General features: G+C 38.8%; 1 protein-coding gene across 8 annotated transcripts in view; it reads right to left on the bottom strand.

Annotated features, from left to right (window-relative positions):
* PAK3 (p21 (RAC1) activated kinase 3) overlaps positions 1 to 20426 on the bottom strand; it is a 275327-nt gene that overhangs the window by 32264 nt on the left and 222637 nt on the right. For all 8 annotated transcript variants that reach the window (XM_082447612.1, XM_082447614.1, XM_082447616.1 and 5 more), the window contains one exon: positions 14460 to 14523. In XM_082447612.1, coding sequence (XP_082303738.1) covers positions 14460 to 14523 — 64 coding nt within the window. The remainder of the gene's footprint in view (positions 1 to 14459; positions 14524 to 20426) is intronic.

Here is a 20426-nt window from a genome sequence, read left to right as displayed (position 1 = left end):
AACTCCTAAAGGTGGGGGGAGATGGCAACTGCTATTATTATCATTTGTTGCTGCCACTGCTGTTACTGGTTTCACAGTAAAGGAAGACTGATTTACTGAGTCATTAGTTGGCCCTTCCCAATCTCCCAGCCAAAACATCCTTGCTAGTGTCTGCCCCTATTTTCAAAAAGGACAAAGGCCAAAGCTGACCTATTTGAACACTTTTTGGAGCTCCTCCGTCCTTCCCCCCCCCCCCCTTAGGAAAGTGGTTTTGCCTTTTTCTTTAAGTATGGAATGTCTTTATCAAATGAAGCCACACGCAGCAACCCTCAATATAAAATGGGAGCTGCTCAAGTTAAAGCTAGGGAGGGAGGCTCCAAATTCCTGCCCAAGTGGCCTTCCCCTTATTCAACCCCTCTGCACCCCCCACCCCCAAGTCCACTTCCACTGGCCTAGGAGCTAAAATTGCTATCGACTTAGAGTACAAGGGGGATTAGTCTTTAGCACTGCCAGAGCTTTACCTTTCAAATCCTTGGTTTTTTTACTCCCCACCTCCCTCAGCATTTCATTGTCTTAAAATTGTTAGAGTACTAACCCTGGAATCCCAATAGCCAGGGTTTTATGGCATTCTGTGGTATAGAATTGCTACAAATCCCTACTCCACAGGAGTTTGAAGACCCTGAAACTCTAGAACATAGGTTATTAACTCAAAAACGAGCTTTTCTCCTCACTTCCCCTTCCTCCACCTTATTGCATATATGCCCTTGTTGGGTGGGAACCATTTCCCCCTTCCCCACAACTCTTGTTCCCAGTCTTATAATGGTGATATCCTCCCCTAGCCCGCTTCGCACCACCTATCCCCACACCAAACATGTTGTTAGGCATTTGGAATTCACTGCCCTGACCAATAAGTTATTGATTGGTCCAACTTCCAGCCTATGTAGAATCCTCAACACAAATGCACAAACTCAGGTACGAATCCGCAGAGTAGAACTTAGTGTCAGCACTCCTAGCACTTCTCTGCACCCCAGTTCCGATGCCTGTCCGTATTTCAGCAATTTAAGATTCAACTGATATAAATATGAATCTCTCTCATTCTCTTATTCACCTACTAAAGCACTCTTTTCGGCCACTGAGGGGTTAAGGAAGTAGGCTTCATCCCCATCTACTCAAACCTCCCGGGGTTCAAATCCTGCACCCAATTCCTAGTTGTGTGATCCTGGATAAATAATTTCACCTCTCTGTGGCTCAGGATTAAAGGAGGATTAAATGTGTACAGTGTTTAAAACCAGTTCTGGCATATAGTAATTGCCTAACAAATAATAACAATAATAATACTTATCATTATTATTAGGTTAATTGCTACCTAATATATTCATTAAGTTCCCAAATTGCAATCTGTGGATCACTAGAAATCTTTTTAAGTATCTGGGAGTTTCTAAGATATCTTGGTGTTTCAAATTCATAACAGAAATTTGATATTTACCTAAGATGAAGCTAATTAAAATATCACATATATTTCCTTTTAGCTAGAATTATATCAACTTGTGATTACAATACATATCTCATGTTGGTCAAATTCTCTAAGTAGCAGTTATACGTTTTTTGTTTTTTTTGCTTAATAAAGTATGGGAAATAAACTATAATAAAATATAGTTTAATAGTTATTATTATTCACAATGTGGAGTTCACAGAGACAAATGATTGAAGGAGTCCTTGGTGGTGAAGTTGGGAAGTACTCTCCTTATAATAGGTGATGCACAGTAGTGGGTACTCCCAAAGAAACAGTGTTTGAGCCAACACGATGCCACAGTAATTCCCAAAAGACAAGTTTTGCTACAGCTGGGGTATGTTGAAGTATCTCAGTGGGTATCTTTATAAAATCTGTCAGTCACTTTAATAGAAAAAAGTCAGTATCATGTAGCACTTTAGGCGGTAAGGATGGCAGAAATCAAACTCACAAAGATGGCAGTTAGAACTAATTCTCTGGTGTGTTGGGGCTGGTGTGCCAAAATGGTCAAGATTGTCAACTTGATTTTTATGCCATTTAATTACATTGATCCCTTTTATCCTTCACCGCGGGCTTCTCATTGCGGTGGCTTCTCTCGTTGCGGAGCACGGGCTCTAGGCGCTCGGGCTTCAGTAGTTGTGGCACACGGGCTCAGTAGTTGTGGCTCGCGGACTCTAGAGCACAGGCTCAGTAGCTGTGGCACATGGGCTTAGTTGCTCCATGGCATGTGGGATCTTCCTGGACCAGGGCTCGAACCCGTGTCCCCTGCATTGGCAGGTGGATTCTTAACCACTGTGCCACCAGGGAAGCCCTCCACCAGTCCTTCATTGTAGTTATACTGAAGCCAGATTACTATAGGGAGACCATTTGTTTATGATGGGCATTTTGTTTATTCCAAACCTCAGTCCTTCAGATGGTATAAAGAAATCATGCCTTATCAGGACTCAAGGGAATATAGAGATCATCCAGTTTAACCTCCTCACTACAGATGAGAAATCTGAAGCACAGCGAGTTGGGGGGTATGCCCAAGAGGACACAGCTAGTAAGTAACCAAAATCTCCTAACTTTGAGCAAGAGATCTTTTGGTGAACCTATGAATTCAAGTATTCAATTCAATCATAGTTCAGTGAACTATGATTCAAGAATATTAAACCAACAGATTGCTCAACCGTTGGGCCTCAGCAGCAATTACAGTGTGATATATACTGCTGGGTTCTTGGCATCACATTAGATGCTTTATCAACAGTTTCTCCCTGACCTGGCCAAGCACTTAATATTCAAATGGAAACACTGGCATCTAGCCTAAAGGGTCCAGAAAGAAACAAACAATTCACTATTTCTCCCTTTTCCTCCCAAGACAAGTCAGTTTAATTATCAGTAATCTTCATCAGGTTTTGATGTTTCCTGCTCAGAGCCAATGTCAAGCCATGATCATGAGTAGATGCCAAAGCAGCAACATGGTAGGACTTATAATTTAGATAAGTCACTCTGATTTCAGCATAGAAATATTGATAGATTAGAGGAGGGAAAGAAGGGCAGGCCAGTGGGGCTAGGAAGAAGCTCATGGTCTGGGAGAAAAAGGAAAGGGCAAGAGGACTAGAGGGGCTCAACGGGGTCCGAGGAGAGCCTCATGGGAATAAGAGTGAGAGAGCCAGGAGGATAGGGCATTATTCAAGTTTAAGGTTTCATAAGTATAAATCTGGTGCTAATGAGATCACAGTCAGGGAATTAATCCACATTTAGGTTGGTTATTTTTTACATCTACTTTGACTTCTACTGCTGCTGCTGCTAGAAAAGGTTGTATCACTTATTGAGCCTTACTTTCTGCCTTCTCTCTGTAAATGTCATGAGCTCACTTAATGCTCATCCTATACAACCCTATGAGGTCAATTCTATTATCTTCCTTCTACAGATGAGGAAATTGGGACTGGGAAATGGTAAGTAGCTTGCCCAAGGTTACACAGTTAAAGCCAGCAGCTGAGCTCAAAAATCCATTGGTTTAATGTAAAATAGATAGCTAGTGGGAAGCAGCCGCATAGCACAGGGAGATCAGCTCGGTGCTTTGTGTCCACCTAGAGGGGTGGGATAGGGAGGGTGGGAGGGAGACGCAAGAGGGAGGAGATATGGGGATATATGTATACATATAGCTGACTCACTTTGTTATACAGCAGAAACTAACACAACATTGTAAAGCAATTATACTCCAATAAAGATGTTAAAAAAATATACTAGTACAAACAATTAGAAAATTCAAGAGAACTTTTAAGTAATAAAATTAATAAATTAAAAAAACCCCAATATACTGTAAAAAAAAAAAAGCATTGGTTTGACTCCACAGCCCATGCTCTTAACAACCATTTCATGTTCTGTTATAGATCTTTAGCATTTTTACAGCAATGCTAAGTGCTAAGTGCAAGTGTGGTACTTCCCAAAGCCCACGTTTGTATCTACTATGCTAAGCCACCTCCCTAAAATATTTCTCTTGCCTCTAATTTTCTATTCGCTTAGTCCATGTGCCCCCTTGGGAACCATTTAGTTTGTCCCTGGGCACGATAAGTCTGATTCCTTTGGCATAACCATACAAACGGTTCTTCCGTTTTCTGAATCAATTAAGATTGGTCATGTGGCCAAGAGTGAAGTGGACCCAGAATTAGTGCTTAGGACTGGACTTTATCTTCTGCAGAGTACTGAAGATACAATTACTCCTTGTAGGCCCCTATGTAGAAACTGTCTCACTATATTAACTCGCTTGATATAAAAATATACAGATATATTTTTCAATGCTACCATACATTTACTTGTTTTCTTGAGACATATGTCCTTTAGGGCTCCAGAATGGTGAGGAACAGCGTTACTACTACTTGCAATAACTCTGCCAGAAAGGGAAAGATTCAGAGTGTTTTCTATAATTTGCCACTCAATTAAAAACTATCACTAAATTAAAAACAATAAAATTGCACAAAAAATCATGTTATCTAAGTCCCTTTCTAAGTACGCAGAATGTAGCGAGGGCCAGGCGGTATAGTCTTTAATTACTAGGATTATAAATAGGAACAGGGAATTTTTTGTTCTTTAGCTAGGGCATGACTTTTCCCAGAGTATTCATGATCATCTAATTTTAAATAGAGCTGTAACACATTATGGGCGTGGTGCCAGGGAGCTCAGTGGATTATAGTCCGGTGATAATGAGGCCACATTTACAGGCCTTAATCCCTGGAAAGGCCAGCTAACCCTCAACTACTCACTCCAACATTAAGTCTAAGCAGCTGTTTCCCAGTGTGTGCCACTGGTTTCAAGAGGGCCTAGACAGGAAAGGGGGTGGGGCGGGTGGCTTAATACAAGCTCATTACTATGGCTGGAAAAAACAACTTGAAGTGCAAACTCTGCTAATGGTGGTTGATTGAGTGGCACCATCTTTCTTTACAAGGGACAGCACACAACACAGGGCATTTAAGAGCATTAAGTAGAACAAAGAGCATCTTCCATTGCTCCATAAACATTGTTCTTCACAAATGCTAATGTATTTCCAATCCCCTTCATCACAAAGCCTATTATGAAGCTCAGACTACATCTATTTAGTGCCTCATAGCTGTGTTCTACCTTGTACGGCCCAAAGGCCCAAAATAGATCCGATGAGGAAGCAAATACTTTTGGGGTGGGTGGTCTCACCCAAAGAATCGCTTCTGTAAGCACTCTAGACACCACTTCGGCTCTTGCCCATAGTTTCTTGAGCAAAGAAAAACAAGTCAGAGCACTTTATTCTCAGCACTTATCCCTGAGTTCTATGCTGTACACTACTTTGTCAGATTTGCAAAACAAGCTGTTATTCATCAAGTCCTTTAAGAAACAAGTTTCAAAAATATTCATCTTCCATATGGGAACTTCACATTAGAGTTAAGAAAAAGAGGGCTCCTCACTGAGTAGCAGAGATAAGTCTGAAAAATATCTAACATGATATATTTACTTTCTCAAGCATTAAAACTAAAATTAATTTAGAGGGATGGGGATTGGGGGCTTCCAAAAAATGTTTGTTTGCCATTACTGATGAATTGGTTGTATCATCATTCTACATAATGATACGATTGGCAAAGACCCAGATGTTAGACAAAAATTCCTTTGGTCGGATACATATCTTTATGCATAGGAGGAAAATGATTTCAAGAAATGCTCCCACTGTCAGTTACTGACAAATTTAGCTGCTTGGTTGATCTAATCTATACGAAGAGATACTACATGCAACAAAGATACTTTGGCGTAATACAAACATGGGCTATATTGACGAATGGATTCTTCAGGATAGCCTTTTGTTTTGACACATAATTTCTTGTTAGAATTCCTTTCTTAAACACTTTCCCCTTTGAAGATCAGTGTGGGGACAGTTTTTATTATAGTACTAAAATCCCACATATTTGAACACGGTTGTGTTGGCGAGAGTGTGGACAAACAGGCACCCTCAAACACTGCTGGTGGGAGTGTTAAATGGAACAACCTCTAGGAGGGCAACTTGGAAATGAAAAATGCACATATCCTTTAATGTAACAATTCCACTTTTAGGAATTCATCCTAATGATAAATTCGCATATGTATGAAATGGCTTGTCAGGATCTTCACTGAAGCCTTGTTTATAGCAGCAAAATATTGGAAACAAACTAAATGTCTATCGATGGGGGCCTAATTAAATAAAGTATGGTACATCCAAACAACAAAACACTGTGCCTCTGTTAAAAAGAATCAGGTATGAACATGGAACCATCTCTAAGACATAGGCACAAAATAGAAAAGGAGATATATAATGTTTTAACATTTGTGTGAAAAATACATGCATCGCGCGCACGCGCGCACACACACACACACACACAAAGAGAAATGTACCATGTATACCCAAATACAAGGTAAGGGGCTCTCCCCCAATTTTTTCCTCAGGAGAAAAAGGGAATTGCCTTGTATTCAAATCCTTATAAAATCGCTCATGCAATGTAGTAATTCTCCATATCCATTTATTTTTATCCATAAAGTACAGTTTAGGAGAGATACATTAGGTTGAAATAGTCTCAATCAATGCTAGTTTTGGACTCTCATAAACAGTATCTGTCAGAATTGGAAAGAAATGATGTAAATAAATTATTTCTAAAGGTGTTACCTCATAACTGCAGGTGTTAGATATCATAAACAAGCTTTTTAAAGGTCACTTTCAAATTAATGCACTGAAAAGGGCTCCCAGTAGCCAAAGATGGGACAGTTTGACCATCAAAAACAATAATAAATGAGATTAATTGAAACAAACAGAAAACACAAAAAACCCATGAGTTTATAAAGATATTTTTTTAAATAAAAGAGAATACCATCTTCTCCCACTTAAAAAAAATCAAAACACCTTTCATTGGACACTTTTGGAAGTAGCTTGGGTACCAACATCTTACACTGAAAACTGGCAATTTAAAAATTAAGCATTTATCTTGATTTCCCTGTATGAACTATATTTCAGGGTAACCAAAGACTCCCTAGCTGAAGAGACAAAGTTCTTTTCAACAAAAGTATTTTAACTGATAAGTGTAGAAGGAATGACAGAATTAGAAAATTGCCATTCTGTTAACCCCTCATGAAATAATTGATTTGGGCAATAATCATCAATAGATGAAACCATCAGATGAAAGGCTGATGACAACTTTGCAGTAGAGGGGAACAATCACCCACTGAATCTTCTGATCAATCTACTCATCACTAAAATATGGGACAATTAGACACTGTACCTCCTGATACAATATAATATGAAACATATAGCACCACCACCTATGAAGAAACCTTGCCAAAAATTGAACCTCAGCCTAATTAAGCTTCTAGATCTAACTGTCATTTATAGGAAATACAGGAAATATGGGAGCAAGATAAATGGCATCAAATGAAACTAATAGACAAATCCAGAAAGTGTATATTCTACAAGATGCTGATGAGTTTCTTCAGTAAGTCAGTGGTAGTGGTAAAAGAAGGCAGATGCTTTAGAGTACAGAGACTTAAGAGACACAACCAAATGTGATATGTGAATCTTTTTTGGATGCTGATTTGAACAAATCAACTATACAAACTGCAGTTTTGAGACAACTGGACAACTCTGATTATCGACTGGGTGTTAGAGGTTAAATTTTTATATATATGCGTTATAATGACATCGTGATTAGATTAAAAACATTGATAAAAGTTGAATTTGGGTGATAAGAATATGGGAGGTCCTATACTATTTTCTCTACTCTTGCGTAAGTCTGAACATTTGTAACAGAAACTTTAAAAAGTGATATAGTAGAAAGTTACGTTGTGAAGATTTAAATATACACCTACAGGACAGATTCGGAAAACAATCATCTTAATGTTGTAGAAATGGGTAATTGTAACTAGGAATAACATATCCAGGCACAGAATCATTCAAAAATAGATTCAAAAATATTCAAAATGTAGATTCAAAAATATTTTATCTCGAAGATCTTAGAGGGAAGTCAGATGATGTACTTAGCTAACTGCTGGGAGACTCAAAAAGGGGCTCTGGGATTACAAAAACAATACAGATGCAGAGGCAGATTTTGAATTATACCGCTCGTGAAATGTGAGAGTAGAAAAATCTCTCCTAATTTATACATGACTTTATACAATGTGTGATTTTAAATATGTAAATAAGGGTGAATTAACAAGTTAAACATCACAAGTAGACATTCACCATTTAATCATATATCTGATAGTTTGTGTATTTAGGTGAGTTAAAAAACAGTGTGCCACCTAATATTTGAGCATACATGGTATGCGTGAGCACACATGCACATGTGTGTATGTGCGTGTATGTGCACAGAGATTCTATGAAAATATTACATACGAAACCAGAAACAACATCTTTCTGGAAGTTTCCTTTGTGCAGGGTAACTGGGAGGTTGAGGGAAAAGGGTTGGAGGGACATTTACTTTTCACTGTCTACTCCTCTGTACCTTCTGAATGTTATACCATGTCCAATTATTATCTACTTAAAAGAATTAAACTCAAACAAACAAACAAATAAAAAACCCCACAGTATTGCTTGTATCTCTCAATTTGTTTCATAACACAGCCCCAACTGATCTTTCTAGCATTGTATCCTGTTAATTCCCCTGCCAAACTGTACCTTTGACTGTCTATAGAATTGGAATTCTTGATTTAATTCTTCTGGTCTTTTTGATACTCATTCATCCAATACTTGCTGAGTATTTACTCTATGCCAGACATCGTTTCAGGCCCTAGGGATATCAAAACGAATGAAACCTACAGTCTGAAGTGAGTGTTCATTTGGTTTTCTTCAACGGAAACTTCCCATAATCCCAACTTGTTAAATCCCACACCTTCTCAAGTCACTATTCAAACGCACCCTCCTTGAAGAGTTCTTCATCATATCTCCTCCCTGGCTATAAATGATCTGTCCCTCCTCTCTGTCCCCATAGCTCTTTATAATTACATTACATTACTTACTGTATTTTGCTCTATATAATAATAGTAACTGTGGGTGTGACTTTTACCCCTAAAAATAACTTATCGTTTATGGAGTCCTTCACTATGTGCCATGTACCGTGCAAAGCACTTTAAATACCTTCTCTCATTCATTTCTCACAACCTTATGAGGTATGTGAATTCTGCTTACAATGACAGAAAACTGGTGCTTAAAGAAACTAAATAACTTGCCCACAGCCTTCTGATTTCGGAATCTGGACTCTGTCTTTCTCTTCAAATTTTCCAAAAATTCTCCCTTTATTCCATCATGGTTTTCAAAGTTTCAAGCAATTTTACATGTCTAGACAAGCTAAGATATAAGTGGTGTAGACATGCCCGTGCGGATCAAAGCTGTAGGACTCAGGACATACACAGAAAAGATGAGTTAGGGCTGGGGTAGCCAGAGAGAGAGATTCATGGGGGAGATGACAGTGAAAAGAGTGTGTGGATAAAGTATGGGGGGAAAGGTACACGCATTTGGGAGTAGGGCGGACCTGCTTATTTCTCGATACAACTTTCCGTTTCTCCCCATCAAATGTTCAGAACCTGGTTCTTAACTACTACTCTGTACTACACATAGTAGGCCCTCAACAAAAGTTCGCTGAAGGAAACACGTTATTTGTTAAACTGGATCCAAACCATTTCCTCTGAGCTGCTTCCTCAAAAATATTTGTTTTATTATAATGTTGAAGAGAAAACAAATAGAAACCTCAAAGAGAAAAAGAGTCTGTTGTTCAGTGCATTCTCATTTAAGGAAAGACCTTAAAATGAATTCAAATCTATTAATGAGAAATATGTTCGGACAGCCGCCAATGTTCGTGAATTCAGCCCTCTGTTACACAGCTACTGCTTATTCAGGGATTACACAGGTTTGCCAATGATAGCTGTTGACTGAAAATAAATATTTAATTTTGCTGTCTCACCCTACCTCATTTATTAAACAAGTTCTTTTATATAACTATCCTAAAGAGTGAAGATTCTTTAAGTCTCCACCAGATGTATTTCTGACAAACTCATATTGTCAAGTTAATGATAATTTGGGGGGTACCGGTCCCTTTTTCTTTCTTTCTGTTTTTTTTAAAACTTTACATACATCTGCTCAAAATATTTAGACTTGGTGGCCACGTACAGAACACTTTTCACAGCAAACCTGATGAAATAATGTCATTTTTAGCTTTCCACTCACAGCTATGGCCTCAAATGATTAGACATGCAATTCTGAATTTGATTTATGGAAGATGGAGCCCAATTCTCTGGCCCCAGGCCTGAATGCTGGGATGGCAGAAACCCACACTGGAAAAATTTTGTTTTCCAAGTAGATGAGGGTGATTAATGGAGAGGTTCCTCTCAAATCCGGCTCCCAAGAGTAAGCTGCTGTGCTCCAGGGAGCTAAAAATGGAATACTGGGGCTGATTATTCCCAGCTCCAAATGATTACGGACATAGGTTTAAATGTCACCATCAATGAAAAGAAAAAAAAACTCTATAAATTGAGAGTAGAGACTAGTTTATCTAACTTGGTCAATACTTCATGGGAAAATCCATTGAGAGCAATTTAAGTAAAAGAAAAATTAATTTAAGTGGGTTCTTTTCTGGTCTAGAGAGAAATAAATCAATATTTTGCTCATTCCCTTTAAAAATTAAGAACAGAGAACAAAAATCTACTAAAAATGAAAAAAAATCATAATTCGTTAATTAAATAAATGATAGAGTTACAGTAAATAAATAGATTTAAGTTACTAGCTTATATCTTAAAAAGCTACATAATTACATCTTGATTTTATATTATGACCATTTTGGTTGGGTGCGTGTGTGAAAATGGCAGAAGGTGAAGCCAACATGGATGAAAAAGACAGACACAAATACCTAAAGGAGAACAAAATCAGATGTGGTGAGGCTGATCTAGTGATTATGAGAAACAGTTAAAGACACACTGCAAAACACAGAGACAGAGACAGAAAGAGCAAGATACACATGTATATACTCATGAAAAGACAGAGGACAGAGGAAAGGGAGAGCTAGAAAGACAAACATTTTCATTAGTTCAACAAATATTTATTGAGGCAAAAACAGATCCAGAGAGATGGGGGAAGCAGACAGGGGAAGTTCTGTAAATCCCTGAGCTTGGCCAAATGAACTCTGATTGTTGATCGAAACTGTACAAAATTGTTTTGGGGGGATCCACCAACTGCAACAGCACTGTGCTAGACAGTAAAGGCGACAAAAGGATAAATCAAAAAGACTCCCCACCCTCTAAGGGCTTACTTAAAAGTTGAATGGGGTCTATGAGTGAACTCTCTGCTGGTTTCATCATTCTTGAAAATGATGAACTCGCTGGGAATATAAAAGAGACCTTTCCGCAGCGGCAAGCAGGATTTCTCCTTTGATTTTTCATTTTAGATTATAAAGGCTTTACAAAGGTATGCAGAAATAGAGAACTTTCCTTTTGCACCTTCAGAGGTCAGAAGCATAAATAACAACCAGGAGGGGAAATCTCTTTGGTATGCCAAGTTGTTTGGCAGCCTAATCTTTGCTCTTGGAGAAATCAGTCTTGCTTCATTACCTAGTATCTCCCAGAAACCATCTCTTACTTTTTTTCTTTTCTAAATTCAATGATATTTTTGGCTCACTTGGGTCTAAGTGAGAATGAGCAATCAAAACAAAATTATAACATTTTCCGCTCCTCAAAAGACAACTCCGAATATGAAAACACTTTATGAATAAATAAATAGCTCCCATTTAAACCTACAACTAGGGCAGTGTTGTCCATTAGACATATAATGTGAGCCATATTTTAAATTTGGGGGAAACTATATTTTAAAAAGCTCAAAAGGTGAAATTAATTTTAATAATATATTTTATTTAACACAATGTATGTAAAATATTTCAGCATGTAACCAATATAACATCTATTAATATGATATTTTGCATTGTTTATTTCATAGTAACTTTTTGAAATCAGGTGCATATTTTATACTTGTAGCATATCTCAGTTTGGACTAGCCACATTTCAAGTGCTCAGTAGCCACATGGCTACCATATTGGACAGCAAAGGTCTGGAATGCTACTTCTCTATGGATTGTGTATCACTTCCTATTGTTAGCTCCATCAAAGATCCAACTAGATTAAACTAAAATCTAAAAGGTAACTTTTGGGACTTCCCTGGTGGCACAGTGGTTAAGAGTCCGCCTGCCAATGCAGAGGACGGGGGTTTGAGCCCTGGTCCGGGAGGATCCCACATGCCGCGGAGCAACTAAACCCATGTGCCACAACTACTGAGCCTGTGCTCTGGAGCCCGTGAGCCACAACTACTGAGACCACTCACCACAACTACTGAAGCCCACGCGCCTAGAGCCCGTGCTCCGCAACAAGAGGAGCCACCGCAATGAGAAGCCCGCCCCCGCTCGCTGCAACTAGAGAAAGCCCGCGCGCAGCAATGAAGACCCGATGCAGCCAAAAATAAAATAAAATAAATTTAAAAGGTAACTTTTGCCTTCCAAGTCACTTTAGTGCAAAATACTGTGTTTTTTTAACCTGCCTTGTGGTGTTAACCTTTTGGACAAAAAGAAAGTGAGCTGAGGTTTGTACATGGACTTGAGAAGGCACGGCTTCCTGACTTAAGTAAAACAACCAGTTCACTAGAACTTCTAGTTCATTAGGAGTTAAGGAGGAAAACTCCAGGTGAAACAATGGCTACAGAAGCCAGCCCTGCCCTGCACTTAGGTGAATTGAGTAGGCATGTCACCCAAGGTACCCTATTTAGCCTCTTCAAGCATTCATCACTATAGATTGTAAGTTCCTTGAGGGCCCACACTATCATTAGTGAGCTCTGTTTCTCTCGCATTTAACACAGTGCCTGGCATATAGTTGGTGTTCAATAAGTGTGTGCTGAACAAATAAATTAATTCAAATAAATACAGTCTCTCATTTGCACTAGACATATTTCAAGTGCTCCACAGCCACATGTTAGTGGCTATCATATAGGACAGTGCAGATGTAGAACATCTTTATCAGCACAGAAAGTTCTAGGGGACAGCACTGTCCTAGAGCAATGGGCAGAAATACTATTTGACTTGTTAAGTTTTAGGGGCCCTCTAGAGACCACAAAACCTTTTTTTATGAGCACATGAGAATACCAGTGATAGCAAATGACAAAGAAAGAAGCAAGAGCACAAACAGGTATATATTTTGCTCTCCTAGAAAGTTTAAATGCAGCAAAATTACGGTTTCCACTGCAAGAAGACACTTGGCCATATATTTCTCCCTTAGTTTCTACCTCCTTCTTAGGGTCTTCTCACCTTGATTCCCACCAGGCACAGTGCCCAAGAGTGTCCCTCTTACCCTCTAGCCAAAATGTCTAATGAATGTTTTCCCTTATTTCCCGAGATAAGTTGGCAATTTCAAAAGAAACTTTAGTAAAAAAGCTAGGGGGAAAACGAAATAAAATATAAAAAATCACAAAAACAGTCAAGCTTATATACAGTATATGATTTTTCCATTGGCTGAGGGGCTAGCACAATTTTGCAGGCACATTAGCTGTATCCCTTTCTTCCCAGCCCCTTGTTTCAGTCAGGAGACCTCTGGGGTGCCTGGCATACAGTTGTTGGTACACCTAAATATCTTGTCTCATTTCCCATTTAAGGACACCCCATTAGAACGCTTCATTTCTCTTTAAACAAAACATTTCCCTGTTTCAAACCCTATTGCCTACTCAGGCACTCCTGTTTAGTTTCACATTAAGGCTTGAGAAACATGTCTAATTACAGCTGGTTTGTAGAACTGGTGACTCCCACAGTTAGCTCTGGTGAATGATCTAGCCCCCTGGTTTCCAGGTCTAGCTGATGGTCAGGATTATCTGAGAAACTGTTCCAAAGTTCAGATTACTGGGCCCCACTCCAGGCTTCTGAATCAAACCTCTGGCAGCGGAGCCTGGGAATCTTTATTCTTACTAGCATACTAAGTGAAAATGATGCACTCCATCCCATTTAGGGATTATTGATCTATTTCTTCCTTACTCAGATAGCCAACTCTGCCCACCTCTGGATCATTCAATAAGGACCTTCCCTACCATCACTCTGTCACTTTACAGTTTGAGAATGAAACAGGATCTTAAGCATAACATCCATACAGATGTAGAGGGGGACAGGGATAAAGGGGGTTTTCATACAAGCTTAGAGGTTTCTATAACTCTACTGCTTTTCTAGAGGAATCGGTTTGAATCGTCTAACTCTATGGGATGAAAGCATCCGTAAATAATTCACTGTTAACCTGACAATAGTGAAGATTCCAGCAGGATATGTTCCTAGGTTAATTAACAGTCTGCCAGCCAGAAAGGCCAATATTAAGAATGCAAAACATGAATATAACCTAGAAAATGAGAAGCATAATTTACTAGAAATTCAAGCTGTTATTGCATTTTAATATATGTCTCTGGTGCTCATCTTTTGATAGTTCAAATAATAATCACTTACCCTTGACCTATTTTTTCAAATCTTGTGTATTTTTTCTTTGGGTCACCAACACTCACAATGCTTCCTGAGGGGAGGGAGGGAAGAGAGAGAGAGAGAGAGATTTAAATTGATTGATTTTCCTCTATTTAATATTAAAATTTAAGATGCCAGAGTCAATGACAAATAAAATATTAGAGCAATATTCTTATGTGATTTCTATAATTTATATGGATAATGATATACTTTATTAAAGTAACAAACAGTAATATATTAATTAAACTAGTAGTAATAACCCAGATGCTTATACTCAAAATTGATGATGTTTGGGAAACAAGAAGGACTGAACATAACCCAACATTTATAAAAAGTTCCCATAAAAGGATACTGTAGATTAGGAGATAAAAACATCTAAGGACTTGTACATAGTATTTAATAAAATCACTATCTTCTCTGAATTGGAGTAAAATTGAGTGCTACAGTACATTCAGTTTTGCTGGACAAATATCTCTTGAGCAATTAATATGCACCCAGTACTGCACTAAGGGCGATGGGGGATGGGGAATGGCTCTAATAAAGAATAAAGGTTAATCATAAAGTAATGAGGCTTACTGTTTTAAAAAACTTACATCCCTGTACACCTGAAACTAATATAATATTGTAAAACAACTATATCTTAATAAAAATTTGTATGATTATAAAATAAAATCCTAAAGAAACCTCCATACATCCCTGAACCTAGGACCCTACTAGCACTCCAAACATTTTTAACAGCTTTATTGAGATATGATTTCCACACCATAAAGTTCACTCACTTAAAGTGTACAATTCAATGGCTTTTAGTAAATTTTTAGAGTTGTGCAAAGTTACTAAATTTTACCATGATCTCATTTTAGAGCATCTTTAGCATCCTAAAAAGAAATCTTGTACCTGTTAGCAGTCACTCTTGATCCCCTCTTTGCTTACCAACCCATCCCTAGGCAACCACTCATCTACTTTCTGTTTCTATAGGTTGTTCCAAACGCTGTGGAGTAAGTTTACAAGCCACACAAGAAAACCATTAATTTATCATGTTTGGCTCTGGGAAAAAATATTGGTTTTTTGCAATTTCAAAATTTCAAGGCCACTACTCAGAGGATCAATACCTGCCACCACTCAGAATAAATCTAAAGGAAGTGACATCGACTCTCCAATGCAATGCTCAAATAGGTACAGAAAAATTCCGTGCCATGGCAGCGTCGTGGGAATAAGTTCTCAAGTGGACTACTTTGAAGGGAATCATTTATTTGGATACTTCTGGCCCTCCTTTCTTTCCTTATGGAAGCAAACATCAGTATCGTTACCTTTAAGTTACATCTTACTAACATGGCCCCTATTCAAAGAAGTGTAGAGTCAGTTAGTATAACAAGATTTATACACACGAACTAATCAAGAGAAGGTCTGTGGAGTCTATCTCCTAATTGTCACTCTTATCCATTCCCTCCTCTTCATACCCATGGCCACTGCCATTGTTCAGGTCCTCAACATCTCTTGTTCAAACAATTGTGCTAGTCGTTACCTACCTCTAAACTCTGCCTTCTCTAATTCCTTTTCCACAATGCCTTTGGAATAGGGTAACCATGTAACTCATAAACGAAGACTGTCTTGGATAAACTGAGATGTGAGGTCAGTCTACTTCAGAGCGATTTCACTCCATTATCCATAAATCATCCAAAGTTCCCCCTTACTACAGGATCAATTTCAAATTTCTTAGTCTGGCATAGAAGGCCCTTTACCATCCAGCAGCATCTAGCTCCTACCTAACCAGTCTAACCTCATATTATTCCTCTCCTCTCCATCCCTCCGACTTTATATCCTAGCAACACCATCACTATCCAAGGCTTTGGTCTTCAGACATGCTCCCTCTTTCCCTTTCCTATCAAACCCATGAATTCCTATTTATTATTTAAGTATAATATCAAGTCATCCTTTGTGAACTCTTCTCTGATCATTCTAATGAGACTTACATGCTTCTTTTTGAGGGCAGGAAGCTTGTCTTTTCATCCCTGTTACTTCAGTGCCCAGAACAGTGGCTGCCACTGAATTTGTTGACTAAATGAATGTGAACAAGAAAATATGTATTCAAGAGCTAAACTGTGTGCTACAGACAATACTTCGTGCTAATTTAGACATGATCTATTTTCTGGGCTAGTGAACAACTTAATTCAGACCTACCAGTAGATAGTATACCTGGATAAAAATAATAAATTAAATGTTTCATTCACGGATTGTTCATCCATGGTTGTTAGGTTTGTTGTTTGTTTTTTGTAAGAGAAGTCCATGTTTCAGTTAGGTTAAATAAGACTCACAACATGTGAGTCGTTATAATTATTTTCCTCTTGTATTCCCAATCTCAGTCAATGGTACTACCATCTGTCTACTCAGTAGCCCGAGTCAGAGATCTGGGAGTTACCCTGACTTATCCCTTACCTTCACTCCCCACGTGTAGCTGCCCACTGAGTCCTGGGCCTATATCTGTTTACCTCCTAGATACTTTTTGAATCTGTCGTTTCCTCATTACTACTGTTCTAGTTAGGCCCTCACCATTTTTTGTTTGGGCTATTCCGACAGCCTCCTAACTGGATTCAGAATTTCCAGCCTCTGCCCACTCGAGTCCAGGCTCCACACCTCTGTCAGGATGCTCTAAGTGCAGACCTGATCACGTGATTCTCTGGTTCAGGGGTCCTGGATGCTTCCTCAATACCTACAGGGTAAAGCTCAAACTCCTTCGCATGGAATGCAAGGTTTTTTGTATCTGGCTCTTGCTTCATTCTCCATCTCATCTTCCCCACTTCCCCACTAGAACCTTATGCTCTCACCATATCAAATGAATTGTAGCTCATGATCAGATCCTGTTTAGCGATTTGGCTCGCTCTCTTAAAACTCCAGTCCGCATATCCACCACCAGTTCTACTGATATATTCAAGTGGCACTGAATAAGTTAACGTTCCCAACCATATACTTTTATACTTTCTTTACATGCTATTCTCTGCCTGCAATGTCCTTCTTAAGTTTTCTTCCTGGCAAGTCCTTGTTCATGCTTCAACTCAGCTTCAGTTATGCCTCCTCTAGAAAGCCTTCCCTGATTTTTTTTGGAATAAAGTTAATAATTTGCCTTCTCTGTACTGCTACGGTACCTTCTCTCTCTCTCTCTCTTTCTGCCTCCTCTTTTGCTTTTTTTCTTCTTTTTGCTCTTGCTCTCCTTCTCTGTACTTAATACACCATCTATCTATATCTATGTATTTGACATCCCCTTATAGACTGTGTCGTAAGGACAGGGGCCATGTCTTTTCATCTCTGCATCCTCAGTGCTTCCTCATATAATGCTGTAGGTGAAATACATTGGTTACTCAATAAACGTCTATTGAATTAAACTCAAATAAAATTAGGACTTTCATTTAGTAAATGCCCCGTATTTTAAGGCAGGGGTTAGAGAATGTATTTTACTTGAGCTATCTCTATAGAATACCACCAATTTAATGATTTCTGAGTTGCTATTTCATTTTTCAAATTGTCTCACAGATTTCTACATCACTGAGAACTACCCTCCTTCAAGCCAGCTATGAATGGGACCTAGAACTTAAAAATTTTTTTAATGAAATGACGATTTTAAAGTCACTTGAAACCACAGTTTTATTAAGCAAAGTCTTCTAAGAAAGTTATACCATTAAGTTGCTGAGCAAACTCTTTTCCATAGACTGAACAAAAGCAAATAAGCTTCAGCCCAAGCCACTTTCTGAATTATGACCAATTCCAACTGGCAGGCTTTAGTTAATGAGGTTTTTATTTTATTATTTTATTTTATTTTATTTTTATACAGCAGGTTCTTATTAGTTATCTATTTTATACATATTAGTGTATATATGTCAATCCCAATCTCCCAATTCATCCAACCTCCCACCTCCCACCCCTTGCTTTCCCCCTTTGGTGTCCATACATCTGTTCTCTACATCTGTGTCTCTATTAATGAGGTTTTATGGCAGTAAATGATTCAACTTTTATTTCCATGGTATGCAGGATAAAAACAAAAACATAAACAACAACAACTGGGAATAAATCCTTTCATGAGGATTACCAAAAGACAACCATTTTGATGCGCTTCTGCTTCTGAATTTAACGGCTATTCAAAGAAAATGGCGTCCTCATGCCCATTACCGGTCACAGGAGAGCGTGTGCTGCCATCTACCGCTGCTAAACAAGCGAACAGGAGGCCTTGTGTACCATTCCGAATTACAAAACAAGCTTTTACAGTGACCTCCTTCATCAGAGCCATTATAATTTGTGTTCATAAATTATACTAAAGAAAGGAAAAAACAGTGGTACACAATAGGCATAAAGAGACAAAAATCAGCAACTCAGAATCCAGAGGAGAAAATGATGGCAATAGCAGAACAACTTCCAACCAGAGCAATTTCTTAAATGAGAAACAAACCATTCACTTTAAAGTACAAGGATTTAAGAAATCACTAAATATTAGTGTTTGAAAATAGGGTTCATGATGTGGTTTCAGTGACAGAAAAGTCCAGCAATGTGTTCTCCTACATATCAAATAAACTAAGTTGAACTCCAAGCATTAAAAGACTGTCTGTTTGGCATAATGAGGGTTTTGGTTTCTGAGAGAAAGCAGAAGAACTCTCTAAACTAATGTTAGTTCTATCTGAGGGGGGATTCGGAGAAAGAGTTTTGAGCGGGGAATGCTGGGGGAGGGGAGGGACTAGAGGGGGAGGTGATTGTACAGTTTTGCTGACAGTCAGCACCTTTTGAAAAATGTCACTAAAATGTAGGGGTTTCTTTATTTTCTAGCAGATTCAGACCAGACCACAGTGAACAAGGCAGACCCAGGCTATCTGTCTGTGTAAAACTGAAAGATGATCTGTTCATTTCAGCCATTAACGATCCCATGGTCTGGCTCCCACAATCAGTATCTGTGTGGAAGAAGAATAGCCTGACAGCTCTGTGGTCTGGGCTGCCCACGTCACAGTAATCAGATCCCTGAGACTGAAGGTGAGGCCGCCCTCCCCTCCTCCCCACGCTTATGGTGGGGTCCACCCTGGTATGGGCCGTAGGCCATTCTCCTACCTCCCTGTCTCCCTTTTCCCTCTCCTTTGCCTCTTAGTACAGGCTCCTCTACGCCTTCCCCAAGCTCCTCCTCCTCAGTGATTTCTGTGCAGGGCCCATACATCTGGGATTATTGCTGGTTTCAAACATTCTGTCCCCCTGAAGATCCTAGGTCCCAATTTTTTATCTTGAAAAATACGGTTGCTCTCATGGTGGAAAAAACAGCATAATAATTCTAAGCAACTATTTATTGTGCTGGGTGTCTTACATACTTTGCTTCATTTGGTCCTCACAAAGTCCCCATTATACCAGTACAATCATCTCCATTTTTCAGATGAAGACACTAAATTTTAGAGGAGTTGAGTGACTTGTCTAAGGACACACAGCTGGTCTGGGTCTATGACTCAGACTCAGTTATGATTCACTTCAAAGTCTGTCCTATTGTATTATCTTATTAAGGCTTATATTCATGTAATAAAATAGTAACTACCATTTATTGAGCACCTATTGTGTACCAAGTACTGTTGATGGAGGTTTTTACATACATTATTCTCATTGAATTATCATAATGCTATAAGGTTGGTACCATTATTATCCCCATTTTTCTTAATGAGGAAAAAGAGGTCCAGAAAAGTTAAAATAACTTGCCTAAAGTGACACAGCTGGGAGCAATGGGCTTGTGATTTGAATCTGGGCCTTTCTGACGCCAATACCTGTCCTCTTAGCCATAGGTTGGGCTACATAAAATCCATCCTATAGACAGAGTCCTAAAATGTAGTTAGGATTCTCATCCCCATTTGGCCAATAAGAAATGAAGGTTCAGAGGGGTTAAATAACTAGCTTAAGGTTATATAAGCGAGTAAGTGGCAGAGACAGGGCCCAGAGAGGGCGATG

The sequence above is a fragment of the Balaenoptera physalus genome (genome assembly GCF_965194825.1).
Source record: "Balaenoptera physalus genome assembly, chromosome: X".
Lineage (NCBI taxonomy): Eukaryota > Metazoa > Chordata > Mammalia > Artiodactyla > Balaenopteridae > Balaenoptera > Balaenoptera physalus.
This window is presented reverse-complemented; position numbering and strand designations above follow the sequence as displayed.